General features: G+C 39.1%; 1 protein-coding gene across 1 annotated transcript; it reads right to left on the reverse strand.

Moving 5' to 3' along the window:
• Positions 1-3,991: 3,991 nt before the first annotated feature.
• Positions 3,992-12,010, reverse strand: Npffr2 (neuropeptide FF receptor 2). The gene is made up of 3 exons (XM_052199543.1): positions 11,683-12,010; positions 8,194-8,293; positions 3,992-4,817 (listed from the first exon to the last, which is right to left on the reverse strand). The coding sequence occupies exons 1-3, from the start codon at positions 12,008-12,010 to the stop codon at positions 3,992-3,994; spliced, it is 1,254 nt and encodes a 417-aa protein (XP_052055503.1).
• Between the last annotated feature and the right edge of the window lie 2,225 nt (positions 12,011-14,235).

The following is a 14,235-nucleotide window of genomic DNA, read 5'->3' on the forward strand; positions in this document are numbered from 1 at the left end:
CTTTCCAGCTTCTGGCTATTATAAATAGGGCTGCTATGAACATAGTAGAACATGTATCCTTATTACATGCTGGGGAATCCTCTGGGTATATGCCCAGGAGTGGTATAGCAGGAAAAATGATACTATCTTTAAAAAAATAAAATGAAATTCTTCCTGCTGTAGAAGACTGATAATATAGCTAAGCTACAAAAGGTAAGAAGAAATAAATGAAAAGATAAAACGAACTGGGGAAGTGGGTCAGAGAGTTGGAAGAAGAAACATAAATCAGTTAGCAACAGAGCAATGTTCAACTGCACTAGCTAGTGAGCAAATCAGTGAATTCAAAGGTGTTCTCGCCTCTTAGGGTAGCGAAGTTGAGGAAAACGATTAGTGTGTACTGAGGCTGCTCAGAGACAGCCATGACAGAGTGGGCTGTGTACAGATTACTTCATGACTAAACCATAGTAAAGGCTGAAAGGGTTTCAAGTGTATCTGCCTTGTCACTTCCTCTACTGGAATTGTAGTGCTCCCTCTCCATTCCTCAAGGGTGTGAGGGGTCTGCTGCCGATGGGCATGCTGAGCCTGGGGCTAGTGAGAGTAAGTCTTTAACCAGTGGTTTTCCTTTATGAAAGGAAAGACATGTGTAACTTATTCTGTTCTTTTTCACCACCTGTAACTCTCCAAAATTCCAGAAATAAAAGCCGTTCATTGTACAATCAAAAGAACGGCTATTGAAAAAGTAGTTAATGGTGAGTTCAAAACAAACTCACCATAACACAGAGATGAGTTAACATTAGGGGGAAATGCTAAAAAGAAATCTGAATTGTATATATTGACTTTCCAAATATTTTTCATTTTTTGAGATTTTTGGAACAATGGCTGTAGTGATAGTTCACTAGTTAAGAGCGCTCTCTGTTTCTCTAGTGAACCTGAGTTTGGGTCCCATCATCTACAACAGGTAGTTCATAACCATGTATTAACTGAGACTTCAGGGGATCCAACGACCTCTTCTGGTCTCCATGCAGGCACTACATATATGTATCATGCCCCTCCTATAGACGTTCAAGCATATACGTATTTTAAAAAAATAATTTTGGAGACCCAGAAATCATTTTCTACCCCAAATAGAGACACCATATAACTTAGAGCACTTTGTGAGGCTTAAAATCCATTTTGAAAATTTCTTTACAGGACGTTAAGATTATTGAACTATTATGCTTACATTATTATAACTATAATATAATCAAGATGGCAATGGTTTCCCCATGGCAAGAGATAACCGCTCTGCTTTTTATTTTACAAGCTTGTCTCTCCCATCACCTGAGAGTCATAGGATAGATAGCAAATGCATAGAATCACTATGATTGAAGCCTTACAAATGCAAAAAAAAAATAGCTATAGAAAATATATTTCCCTGAAGTCTTAACCTGGCATATGCAATCGGACACTGCTATGATTCTGTAATCGAAACAGTACAAATGTTTGGGCATTTTAGTGTTCTCCATCCTTCCCTTTGTGGCTCCCATTTACTCTTATCTGTACACCATCAATGTGCTGGAATGGTGATGGAGTTGCTGGAACTAAGAATGCAGACAGAATTCCTGAGGGGGCCCTCTTGGACATATGTTAAAGAATGGTCACACAAGAAGACAAAACCAGAGAGAGAGAGACAGAGACAGAGAGAGACAGAGACAGAGAGAGACAGAGACAGAGACAGAGAGGAAGAAAGAAAGAAAGAAAGAAAGAAAGAAAGAAAGAAAGAAAGAAAGAAAGAAAGAAAGAAAGAAAGAAAGAAAGAAAGAAAGAAAGAGCACCCAACCACCTAGGCTGAGCACCTCAGTTTGATAAGAGTTTATGAAATATTCTTTGTTAGAGATACAGAGAGGAGATGTGGGGCAGGCCAAGGCTAGCCTAGGGACTCTACATGTTTAAAAGGAGTGTCCAGAAGAAGCATTTTAGAGTGAAAAACAAATTGGCTATCTCCTTAAGGAAGATGATCCTACCAACCATAGAAAGAGCTGAAAGTGTCAAGACCACAACAGGACATATTTCAGCAGTGAGTACAACTGGTAAGGAAAAGTCACTGAGGTGATGTAGCTGCAGACATGCAGGAAGATGGGAGTTGAGGGCTTTGGACATCTTCTGAGTACTAGCCAGACAAATGTCCACCCAGACCACAATAAGCAAGACATAGTACCTAGTGAATAATTTGTAATGTTCAGTTTCACCAACCATAAACAGAATTTTAATAAATCAAGAAGGGAGAAATCCCTAACCTAAAGGTTTGAAGGATGGGCCACTCCGATGGCAGGAAGGAAGACACCACAACTTAGTTCAGATTAAACTTCAATAATTAACTCTTACCAGCCTGTTGGAAACTTTTCCACTTGAACTACAGCAATGACCATAAGGCCATGCTATTTCAACAACCAGAATTTATTTTCATTTGCCAAGCAATCTATTTTATTGTAATATCCTACTTCCTGGGAACCTATCTTACCCCAGATAAGCTTGCCACTTGAAGTCATTACTCTGCATGATGGTAACAGGGGGTTATCAAATCTTACACCCTAGTGCTTACCTATTAATCTATGTATGACATTTTTAAATATTGGTTCCAGTAGGAAGTTGGAAGAAGAGTCTTTGCTCTGTCTTTATGCCAGGGAACTCTTCAGATAACACCTGAGCAGCTCTGATATCCCTTTTTAAAGGAGAAGAGGAATGTGCCACTCCCTACCACCTGCTCTGCTTTGTAAGGAGCTTGTCTTTTGCTTGGACATTCTGTTCAAATGCTGATCTCAACCTATGAAAATACTAAGAAGTCAATAGTCATTTCTTTTAAGAATTTTCTTAGAAGTATTTAATCTTTATGTGTATGCTTGTCTACCCCACATCTGCCCAACACCTGTGCCTAGTATCTAGAGAAGTCAGCAGAGGGTTTAAATACCCTGGGATTTAGGTAATGGATGGTTGTGAACCACCACTAGGTGAATAATGGCAGCCAATCATCAAGCACCAGAAACCATTGACCATTGAGCAATCTCTCCAATCCCAGCAGTAACTTCTATTGAGTATTATGATTTCTCTAACTTTACAGTTTTCAAAGGAAAAAAAAAACCTTTTAAATTGTAAGAAATACAATTTCCCTTCCTTGGTACTGCAGTTCTCACACATAAAGTGAGGTGGCAAGGGGCATTATTACTGACGGGCTTGCAGCATCTTGCTTTAAGAGTAATCCAGATTGATCGACAGGAATAAGAAATCAGTAGCAAAGACTCCAGGCAATGCAATAGTTTCCTTCAAAGGCTGAGCCTATTTGAAAAGCAGAGCATATTAAAGTACTTCTATGCAAAGTATCTCCAGCACAATTTAGGGAGATGTGTGTCCTTCTGAAGCAGTGGTTTTCAACCTTCCTAATGCTGCAACCCTTAATATAGTTCCTCATGTTATGGTGACTCCCAATCATTGAATCATTTTCATTGCAACTTCATAACTGTAATTTTGCTACTGTTCTGAGTGTAGTGTAAATACCTGCATTTTCTGATGGTCTTAAGTGACCCCTGTAAAAGGATCATTTGATCTCCAAAGTAGTGGTGACCCACAAGTTGAAAACCACTGTTCTAAATAGGTAGACGATGGATGACAGAAGGAAAGATGGATCTCCATCTTTATGTCTCAAAAAACAAAAAACAAAAAAAGAGAGACAGACAGACAGGCAGACAGACTGAAAACATGACAGACTTACAAAAATAAACACATGTGCTTGATTGACTCATAAAATAAATGGTTAAAATGAGAATGGTCAGACTTTTGAAACATTTCAGGCAAACACGGAAGTCGCTGAATATTTCATGTACCATAAGCCCAATTTTAAAAAACCACTTTCATACGTTTAGTTTTGATGAAGAAAGCTTTTAGTAAATGTTTTCACCAAAATGTGAGAAATTAAAAGCCACAATAAGCAACAATATCTAATATGATATTCGGCAGCACTGGGGTCCACACTATCTTTCTAAGCCTCAGTACTTTTAGTAGATTCTCCAATTTCCTCCATCAAGGATTCCTGTGTGGGATTGTCTGCACTTTTTCTACATCCCAGATTTTCCCCACCTGGGTTTTGAGATGCCGGTTCCTGGCCCAGCAGGCCAGATGTGTTTATGACCATGCTGCGTTTAGCTCTTAGGGCATAGGCTTCCTGGGGTTTGGTTTTCTTTTGGCAGATCTGGAAAGCATCTTGGAAACCATTGCGAAAGTTTTCATTAAAGAATCCATAAATGATGGGGTTGACACTGCTGTTGCAGAAGGCCAGCCAGTGGGCGAAAGGGTAGACATAGATGTTGATGATGCGTAGTTTGTTAGGAGACAGGTCAGCATAGTCTGAGAGCATCATCAGGGTCCACAGGGGAAGCCAGGAAAGGATGAAAAGGAGGGCCACAGTCAGCAGCATCTTGATGACCTTCTGTTTCTTCTTGGATGCGTGCCATTGCTCTGGGCGCTGCTTGCCCGTGCAGAGTGCTGAAGGCTTGAAGAGGAAAGCCCCGATCCTTGCATACATGACAACAATGAGGGAGAGTGGAGCCAGATAGATGGTTGCAAAGAGCACCGTGGTATAGATCCTCCTCATTTCCTGTCTTGGCCAGTCCTCCCGACACCAGTAGACTGTGCTGGTTTTATTGTGGGAGCTTAGTCTCACACGGTAGTATTTTTCTTCTTGTACATGTAACATTATTGCAGATGGAGTCATAATGGTGATGGCCAGGCTCCAGATGATCACAATCATGACAAAGGCTGTCTTGACGGTGAGCTTTGGCTTGAAGGGGTAGACCACACATCGGAATCTGCAAGGAGAGGTACAGAACAGTAAGGTGCTGGGTCAACAAGTGTGAGGACAGCCATCTACATTTTCTCCGAAAACGCAGAATGTTAGCACCCGTGGTAACGCAGTGTGGCTCGCCAACTTGTGTAACTGACAGAAGATATGTTTTAATTCAAAGTAAAATGAATGCTGTTTCCTTTCACTCGATCTCAGGAATCCAAATAGCCACTTAGATGTTATTCATGATTGAAAACGTGGCAATCATATCACGTTGGAATATACTGAATATTTTATATTTACCTATAGACAGCCTCTGAGAACTCTGCCACAGACTTGGTCCCATGTGCTTACACGAGATGTTCTTTTAAATATGACAATTAAAATACAAAGATGTGGGCTTATAAAAGGATTCAATCTTGCTTTATTGCTATGCATTATTTCAATCCAAGCAGTTGGATTCCAGAGTGGTGTGCTGAGTAGACAGCCATATCTGTCTGTACTGTAGGAGAGAGCTTATCAGTAGCAATCTATGAACCAATTCCCCTCCAGGTTCTTAATGTACCCAATATTTCATTTCTGTGCTTGGCCATAGAATGCATTCTGGCTAGTAGATATTAACAAGAATGTACAGCAGGCCTGTTCTTTTGGATGCTTCTTCTGAAAACACAGCTTCCAGATTCCAAGAAACTTAAATTGGATGAAAAGCACATGGGGAAAGGCTCTGGGGAACATTAGATACATCAGTCTCAATTTAATTGAATGTAATACTGCAGCATGAGTGATCCCAGGAGCAGGAGGCTGAGAGCAATGCTCACTCAGCCCACAGAATCAAAAGTGTAGTAAATTATTAATGTCGTACACAAAAGGATGGTTTTAGATATTTCACAATTCTATGGATTTGAAAAGCACCATTATGAAATATGATGAAGACCTCTTCTCTAGTCCCTGTTGAGCATAGCAATTCAAAATCTGGTAAGGAGTTTTATTGTTTCTGTTACTGTGATTCTTTTTATTGTTAGATGTGTATTATGATGAATTATATTATGTATGTGCTCTTATGCAATATTATCATTTTAGGTATTATCACCTCTTTAATACATGTTTTGTTTTTGTGAGATTCTAAAGCAGATTACTTGGCAGACAGATATGCAGATAAATAAAGTAATGGCTGAATAGAAATTTCAAATTAAGTTCTGTGACATATTGTAACTGAACAATGATCTGATAAGACTCTGTTGGTGAAGATACCACATACCTTACATGCAAGATACAGACAGATGAAGCTAGAACTGAGCTGGAAGCTTACTCCCTTATGGCTAGCTTACATAGTGCCAAATGGTGCTCTGCAGGGTGCCAGAGGCAGTTAGGACAGAAATGTTCTTACTCAGCTGTGAACATTATTAACCAGCCTGCCATGCAAGATGTGCTCATTGGGGAAACTGACACAGCTGTTAGGGGTGAAACCAGTTCCCCTCTGGAACTGACTCTGAGGCTGCTCCACAAGGCGAAACCCTTGCCTAGTACTCTACACCAAGTCAAAATCCTGATTAAAGAGGTTGCAGGCCCAAGGGAAGAACATATTGCTGTTGATTAGCTAAAGTGAAATAGCATCAAACTTCCATTTGAACACCTTTATTTACAACTGCAGACAACAGCTATGCTCAACTTAACTTTAGAGAAGGCCCTTTTTAACGAATGTTGATGGATCCAGATAACTTCACAAGATGCTAAGAATAATTGATAGTTGAAGACTCAGACCTAAGAAGACATTTACTTTGTGCCCTTAAGGCTCAGAAGACATGGAGAAAGGTTGTGAAATGCCATCTTCCAAGGAGAAAAGCTATGATATGGCCATCACAATCATGAGCTCACAGCAGCTATATCTAGTACAAGTTTGGCCCATCCAACAGTAGGCCATATAAGTTGAATACATTCAACTAACACATTCTGAAAGTGGTGAGAGTTGGCATCCACTGTGTACCTCCTGGTAAGCCCATAAGGCTCTAAGATAGTTGCAAAGCCATGGTCACATAAACAGCCTATGTGACACAAAAAATAGCATGTCGTAAGTATGGGGAAGAGATTTGTAGGAAAGAAGGAAGGGATGCTGGTAACGGTGGGAGCACAGATAAGAGAGTCTATGAGAGAGAGAGTTATCAGAATGAGTCACATACATGTATGAAATGGTCAAAGATTAAAGTGTATTAATAAAATAAGAGTGATAATTTGATATTATTATGTAATGTTGGTACCTTCTCTGGATTATTAAGAATGAAATGAATGAAACTAAAGTTGTAACTGTGAAAACAACCCTCAAACATATGTTGTCTTAGGTAGGGTTTCTTTTGTCTTGATAAAGCTGGTGACCAAGACAGGGCATGGGGTTTCAGGTCTTTAATCCCAGCACTCAAAATGCAGCAGCAGATGGCTCTCTATGAGTCTGAGATTAGCCTAGTACACATAGTTAATTCCAGTCCAGCCAAGGCTACCCTCTGAAACCTGTCTCACAAAATAAAACACAGCTGACAAAAGATCACAAGCAAAATCAGTTTGGGAGGAAGGATTTATTTCAGCTTATAATTTTCAGGTCACATTCCATCACTGAGGGAAGTCAGGGCAGGAACCCTGGAGGCAGAGACCGTGGAAGAGTACTGCGTACTTGCTTGAACATTTATTTCCTAATCATCCCAGGACTATCTACTAAGGAATAGTACTGCCCACAATGACCTGTGCCCCCACGCACATCAATTATGAACCAAGAACCCCTTCATATGGATATTGCTCAAAGCATTTAAGGACAATTAAGTACCAATTGTAAGTGGAAGTAAATTTTTAAACTTAAGGTTGAAGTAGAAATACAAATGATAGCACAGCTTTCATTCACTGTAGAGATCCCTAATTATTATATAGAATTCACTTGTAGAACACCTTTGTTTCTAATGTGTTTCTTAAAAATGTGATGGAGTTAGCACGCACACACACACACACACACACACACACACAAATCATTTATCTCTTACCAAAAAAAGTGATGTGGTTTATAACGACAAACATGGAATGTCCAACTGGCCTTGTTATATAATTTTTGCAAAGAGGAGTAACAATGTTTCAATGATTCTAAAATTAAATACCAAGTTGGTTCATATTCCCAAGCTGTAACTGCATGGAAAAGATTAACCCTTTAAGAACTAAAAAAAATACATGTAATTACATGAATTATGTAATTTATTATATATATTCAATGAAGTAATAATTTTGGGGGTGGTACCCCTTAGTTGTAGTAATACAAGCAGGTATGTAGTTGTATAAATATATGCAGTACCATTTAGTGGTGGCAACAAGATGTAGGAACTAAGCCATTAAGTCTTTCTGGGACTCAAGGTTTGGAGCTGACTTACCTGTCCACAGCTATAGCAACCAAGGTGAAGACAGAAGCCGCAACTGAGATCCCCTGCACCAGCCCACTGATCTTGCACATGCTGCTTCCGAACGGCCATCCTAGATGGGGGACAGAATAGACTTTGAGGCAATTATTTTTACCTCGCTCTATGGCACTTATTAACAAAAGGCAAGAAATAGAAGCTTCTGTAGAATAATTTATGCCTGCGCTTTCAGTAATTTCTCCACACAGAATGAGCTTCTTCAGTGCGAGACATACATAAACTGCTTACATCCCAGGCACTATTAAGAGGTACTTCACTCCTGCTACTGCATTTAATCCCCTGAAGAAGATTCTGAATGCTCTGTTCTCCAAGCTGTTGAATCTCTACACGAGGTAAAAAACCACAACTCTACACCTTGCTCCAGCCAGCTTAAAAATATTTAAACCTAGGTAAGTTTCCAGAGTGTTATCAAACCTTATGTTGCAATGCTTTAAACCAGTGGTTCCAACCTTCCTAATGCTACAACCTTGTAATACAGTCCCTTATGCTGTGGTGATCCAACCATAAGACTATCTCCATCACTACTTCATAACTTAATTTTGTTACTGTTATGAATTATAATGTGATATTTCTAATGGTCTTAGGTGACCCCTCTGAAAACATTGTTTGACCCTCCTGTGCTGTGGGGGAGGGGGGCAGGGGCGTCACGATCCATGGGTTGAGAAACATTGCTTTAAATGACTAAAATAGCCAGAATATTAATTTACTAATTTGGAAATATACCCTATAAATTATAAGGAACTGGGAATTACATATGATACAAATACGCACAGTGCATGACTAACATGACAGTTATGTCAGAATAATGGAGACTCCTTGGCATGAATGGCAGTAATCTATTTCAGTTACTTACCTAAACATCAGTAACAAGGGTATTTCTAAGAGAAATCAACAAAGCTGTCGAAGCAATCTGACCTTCTGAATATTCATTTGCTATTAAACAAAAACAAAAAAGCAAAAAAACGTAGCTTCTCCTAAACCCTGGTCTTTAGATCTTAAAAGTCTATTTTCTTAAAAAACAAAACTGCAGCTTTTTTAAAAAAGAAAAATAAGTTATTCATATCTAATCTCTTTTAGCACAAATACGACAAATGAGCATATTTCAACAGCGGCCTTATTTGAATTTGCCATTTCTGATTATTTCCCTTTGCTTTCAGAGACAAGGTCTCACCATGTTCTTCAGGTTGACCTCAAACTCACATCTCCCTCCTGCAGTCGCCCAGGCAGTCTAGATCATAAAATCAGCTTCCTTGGTGAGTCTACTGAACACACTGAACACACAGGGATCCCCACTGAAAAGTCCTCAATGCTAAGAGAGCCTCAAATATAAATCAAAGGGAATGTAAGGAAGGAGTATGCTATGGAACACTCACACAAAAACAGAATAAAGACATTACCAGTAATCTCAAAAATATGAAATATAATATAAGCTACATACAGGAAAGCAAACATAAATAAGGCCAAGTAATTTAAGACAATAACATGGAAGAGCGCAGATGAAAGACGAGACAGCCTTTCTCTGCCCACAGTGTCTGGGGTTGACCCCAGGTCCCCACATAGGCCAGGCAAGCATGCCAACACTTAACAAACTTAGAGCATACTTAGCTCTTGGATTAGAAGAAAGACTTACTATAATTTTTAAATCATGAATATGAGTGTGTCTATGTATAGGTATATACTGGTGAGTTCACGTGTCCACAGAAGCCAGAAGAGGGCGTCCAATCTCCTGGAGGCTAGAGTTACAGGTGGTGTTGAGCCAACCAACAAAGGGTGCTGGCAACTAGAGCTAGGGCCTCTGGAGCTGCTCTTACCATTAAGCTATCTGTCTAGTCTCCAGTCCTTGGATTTGGGGTACAGAGGCTTTATGTAGACCACGCTGAATTTTAACTTACAGTCCCCCCTGCCTGGATGCCTAATATGTTGATATGTATATACCCCACCTCAATGAGTGCAGACACACAACACACACACACACACACACACACACACACACTCTTTGAAAACAAGAGGCATAAATTGAATGATACATAAGAGAAAGGGGGCCCCTGAGTGCTTTCCTTGCGAAGAACACCTCTGAAGAAGAAGGGAAGACTTTGCCAAGAAAATTCTCCAGGATGAAGCACATTTGTTTTCAGACTGAAAGGAGCAGTTTGTATCCAGTGCAAAAAACAAACTATAGAAAAGCCACTTCCAACACTAATTTTATAAAATTCAGAACACTGGGGGATAAAGAAAACTGGAAAAGCTTTTAGGACGAAAAATATACAACTTAAATAAAAGACAGCAAGAGTCGAATTTTTCAACAGTACTCAAACATTTCTCAGAAGTAATGAGGGCAATCACTTTAAAATTCTGAGAGGACAAATGTCCAGCCCAGAATTGTTCACATAGCTAACTATAATCGAGTGTGAGGGTGAAGGAAAGACATTTACGGACATGTAAGTTCCCAGAAATGTTTCATCACAGTGTATAATTTCTTTTCTTTTTCTATTTTTTATTAGCTTCTTTATTTATATTTCAAATGTTATCCCCTTTCTATGGTTCCCTTCCGAAAATCCCCTATCCCTCTCCCCCTCCCGCTGCTCACTAACCCACCTGCTCTCACTTCCCTGTCCTGGCATTCCCCTACACTGGGGCATCAAGCCTTCTCAGGACCAAGGACCTCTCCTCTCATTGATGTCTGACCAGGCCATCCTCTGCTACATAGGCAGCTGAAGTCATGGGTCCCTCCATGTGTACTCTTTGGTTGGTGGTTTAGTCCCTGGGAGCTCTGGGGATACTGGTTGGTTCGTATTGTTGCTCCTCCTATGGGGCTGCAAATCCCTCCAGCTCCTTGGGTCCTTTCTTTATCTTTTAGGAAGGAATAAAGTATATGAAGCTGTACATCCAGAAAACAGAGGACCAAAGACCAAGAGAAGTGGACAGCCCTGAGAGAGCTTTAGTGGGGAGACCTGGCAATCACCGAGCTAGTCCTAGCCTGGCCCAATGGAGACGGTGAAGCACCTGAACACATGCTTGTGTTTGTGTGGTGTAAGTGGATTACCAAAATGAAATTTCACTCTTGTGCGGCTGAGAAACATAAAATTACATTATTTGCATGTTACTTAAATATATGGTCATGATTACCAACACTAAAGAGATTCTGCAAGTCACTAGCCATTGGAAAGCAAAATCAAAGCCACGATGAGGTGATTTATGTGCAAAATAGTAATCATTTAAGTTAAAATAGTTATGGCAGAAAATTGCGTGTCATGAGCAGATATGCACTCCAATATAGCTTGTCCTACTTTGGATAACTCTAATATGCTGAGATGATTTATTATTTTCTTATATAGATAAGAATGAACATATCAAATGTTGTTTCTCAATTAATACCACAGTATTACATCAACATTCTGAATGAACATCTCAGACCATCTTTACACAGCATACAAGCCAACATACCTGCTATGATGTTGTCCAGCAACGTGATAGGCATACAGAATATTCCAACCAGTAAATCACTTATTGCAAGATTTAAGATGAAGAAATTAGTGACTGTGTGCATGTGTCTATTCCTTATTACAATAAAGCAAATGATGGTATTTCCCACCATGCACAAGAAAAAGATCAGGAAGTAGGAGCTAATGAAGACAGCTGCCACTTGGGGCTGGTGGAGATAGTAGTTCACGTATGTGATGTTGATATCTGAATACCAGTGATGCTGTGTGACATTGCTACTCCAGATGAGATTCCAGCTTTCGGAAGAGTTTGAGTCCCATTTCTCGCTCATGGTGGACCTTAACAAAGGAGAGGCAGGAAAAAAAACATTAATGAAATTTTGGTAAAATGTAACATCTGTGTTTAAGTTTAATAGGAGAAATGCTTTCTCAACATCACTGAATTTCAATGAGCACTCAGTAATCCATTAGTTTTATATGGACCTGAATTATAAATATGGTATTCCTTTTATTAGGATTTTAACTGGAAGCATTTGAAATTATTCTTTTGTGCCATACATAATAATCATTACAACTGATTCCCTGCTATACTTTATATTTCACTTCTGAACATACTTTATCTGCCAAAACCCACTTGTTCTTGTAAGACAGGTGGACAGCAGAAGAGCCTCTATGTTGTCTAGTAATCTGACAAGGGACTGATTCTGTGTGTGTTTTGAAAAGACAGAACCACCTCTGTATTCTGATCATTAAACAAACTGATAAAATTAAACTCCTATGTTCACATTTAAGAGGAATGTTAGGAACTTTAAGCTAGTAGATATAAGTTTAAATGGATCAACTGCTAAGCTGATAAAATCATACTTTGAAAACCTCTGAGGCAATTAGTGACTTCCACAATCTCGTCTGGATATTTGGCAAGTATACATGTATTACTGAGCGAGGCATGTTTGTCCTATAAATATTCCAGTATGAACTGAGTTATGTATTGCATCTCTGATGCTTGATTTCAGATGACATTCCTTTTGTGCATTTATTGACTAAGCAATCCTCTACTCTCACTTGCTTCTACTTAACTGTGAACCAATACTAATTTGAGAGTCACACATAGTGTAAATGAATAAGTTATTATTCATTTCTCAATGGAGCTTTGTTACAGGTGACACTTCTGAATGAAATCATTGAATGGGTGAGATTCTGTTAGTCTATTTCCTTAGTCACCCAATAGAGAGATGTAGTGTTTTATGGCTTTCCTCAGAAAAAGAATGTATTTGTAAATAAGCTAACATTTGAATGTACAATAAACTAGTCTTAGGAAAAGAACTCAAATATATTAGCCATAGCAGTATTTATTTATTTATTTATTTATTTAGTTAGTTAGTTAGTTAGTTAGTTAGTTAGCTTTATAGTTTAAAGCTTAGGCCTTTAGCTGGGATTGTCTCAAACTACCACATTTAATTTAATCCAACTTTGTCTCCTGCCACAAGGCTAGCTAGCTCTATGCCTTTCTCTGTTCCCCTGTAGTCCATGTCTGTTCCCCTCTGTGTCTGCCCTCTGAATCTCCAGCTTCAGCTTTCTTCCCCTACATCATCGTCATTCTCTCTGCCCAGAACTTCCGTCTTCCCCTTCCTGTCCAGCTATGGGCCATCAGCAGTTTATTATAACCAATCAGCAGTGAGACAATCTCTGATATAATTCCAGATTGCCTTAGGTAGTTGAGGAAGGATGAATATTCACAAAAATAAAAAACCCAATGATGAGCCACAGGAATTACAATACCAAAATCCTGCCAGCATTTAGTTCTTGGCTGATACAGAATTAATAAGTGAAAATATAAAGACACAGCTCCCCACGATGTGAATAACAGTTACCCCAATACTTCATATTTAGATTAGGAAAAGAAAGTGATACCTCACTACTTAAATGAGCACTTCCTTAATACCTGCATTTAGCAGTTGCTCCTTAGCTTTGGATTACACACAGCTAGAGTTTTATCCGAATTGTACCCAGCACCTAACCATAAAACTTATGCACTGAGTTATAATTGGTCCAGTTCAGAGAGTCAAAAATGAGCACATTAAATCTAATTAATATGTTCTTTGTTTTAAAGATTCTTTATCAAAACTACAATATGAACTGAAGGTCTAGTTGATTTCTGTGTTCTATTTCAATTTAATATATAAATGGAGGAGGATTGGATTTTAAAATGAAAATAAAATGTGATTCAAGAAACTCTCACAAAGGTTCTGAACGCCATTTTAATTCCATGTAGCACAGGCACTGGCCTTCTTCCCAGAAGAGCTGCCTGTGTGGAACCTGTTAGTCTTTCTTTCCTTTTCTTTTCTTTCTTTCCTTCTTGCTTGCTCACTTCATTCTTTCCTTCTTCGTCTCTCTCTCTCTCTCTCTGTCTCTCTCTCTCTCTCTCATTTTTGGTAATTATATTTATTTATATTCTATACCCCTTCTGGTCCCCCTTCCCAGAGTTCTTCACTCCATTCCCCCACACACAAGAGTAATTTTCTTTTAGATTTACAGAACCTCACTGTCTTGCAAGCTT

This window comes from Apodemus sylvaticus, chromosome 11 (assembly GCF_947179515.1).
Source record: "Apodemus sylvaticus chromosome 11, mApoSyl1.1, whole genome shotgun sequence".
Taxonomy (NCBI): Eukaryota; Metazoa; Chordata; class Mammalia; order Rodentia; family Muridae; genus Apodemus; species Apodemus sylvaticus.

Bases quoted from the DNA above. Each gene is read 5' to 3' on its own strand.
- Npffr2 (XM_052199543.1), bottom strand. From the start codon at position 12,010: ATGAGCGAGAAATGGGACTCAAACTCTTCCGAAAGCTGGAATCTCATC. The intron at 8,294-11,682 runs GTATGTTGGCTT...TCCCCCATCTAG, and splicing joins GCTGGACAACATCATAGCAG to GATGGCCGTTCGGAAGCAGC. The intron at 4,818-8,193 runs GTAAGTCAGCTC...CTCTCCTTGCAG, and splicing joins GTTGCTATAGCTGTGGACAG to ATTCCGATGTGTGGTCTACC.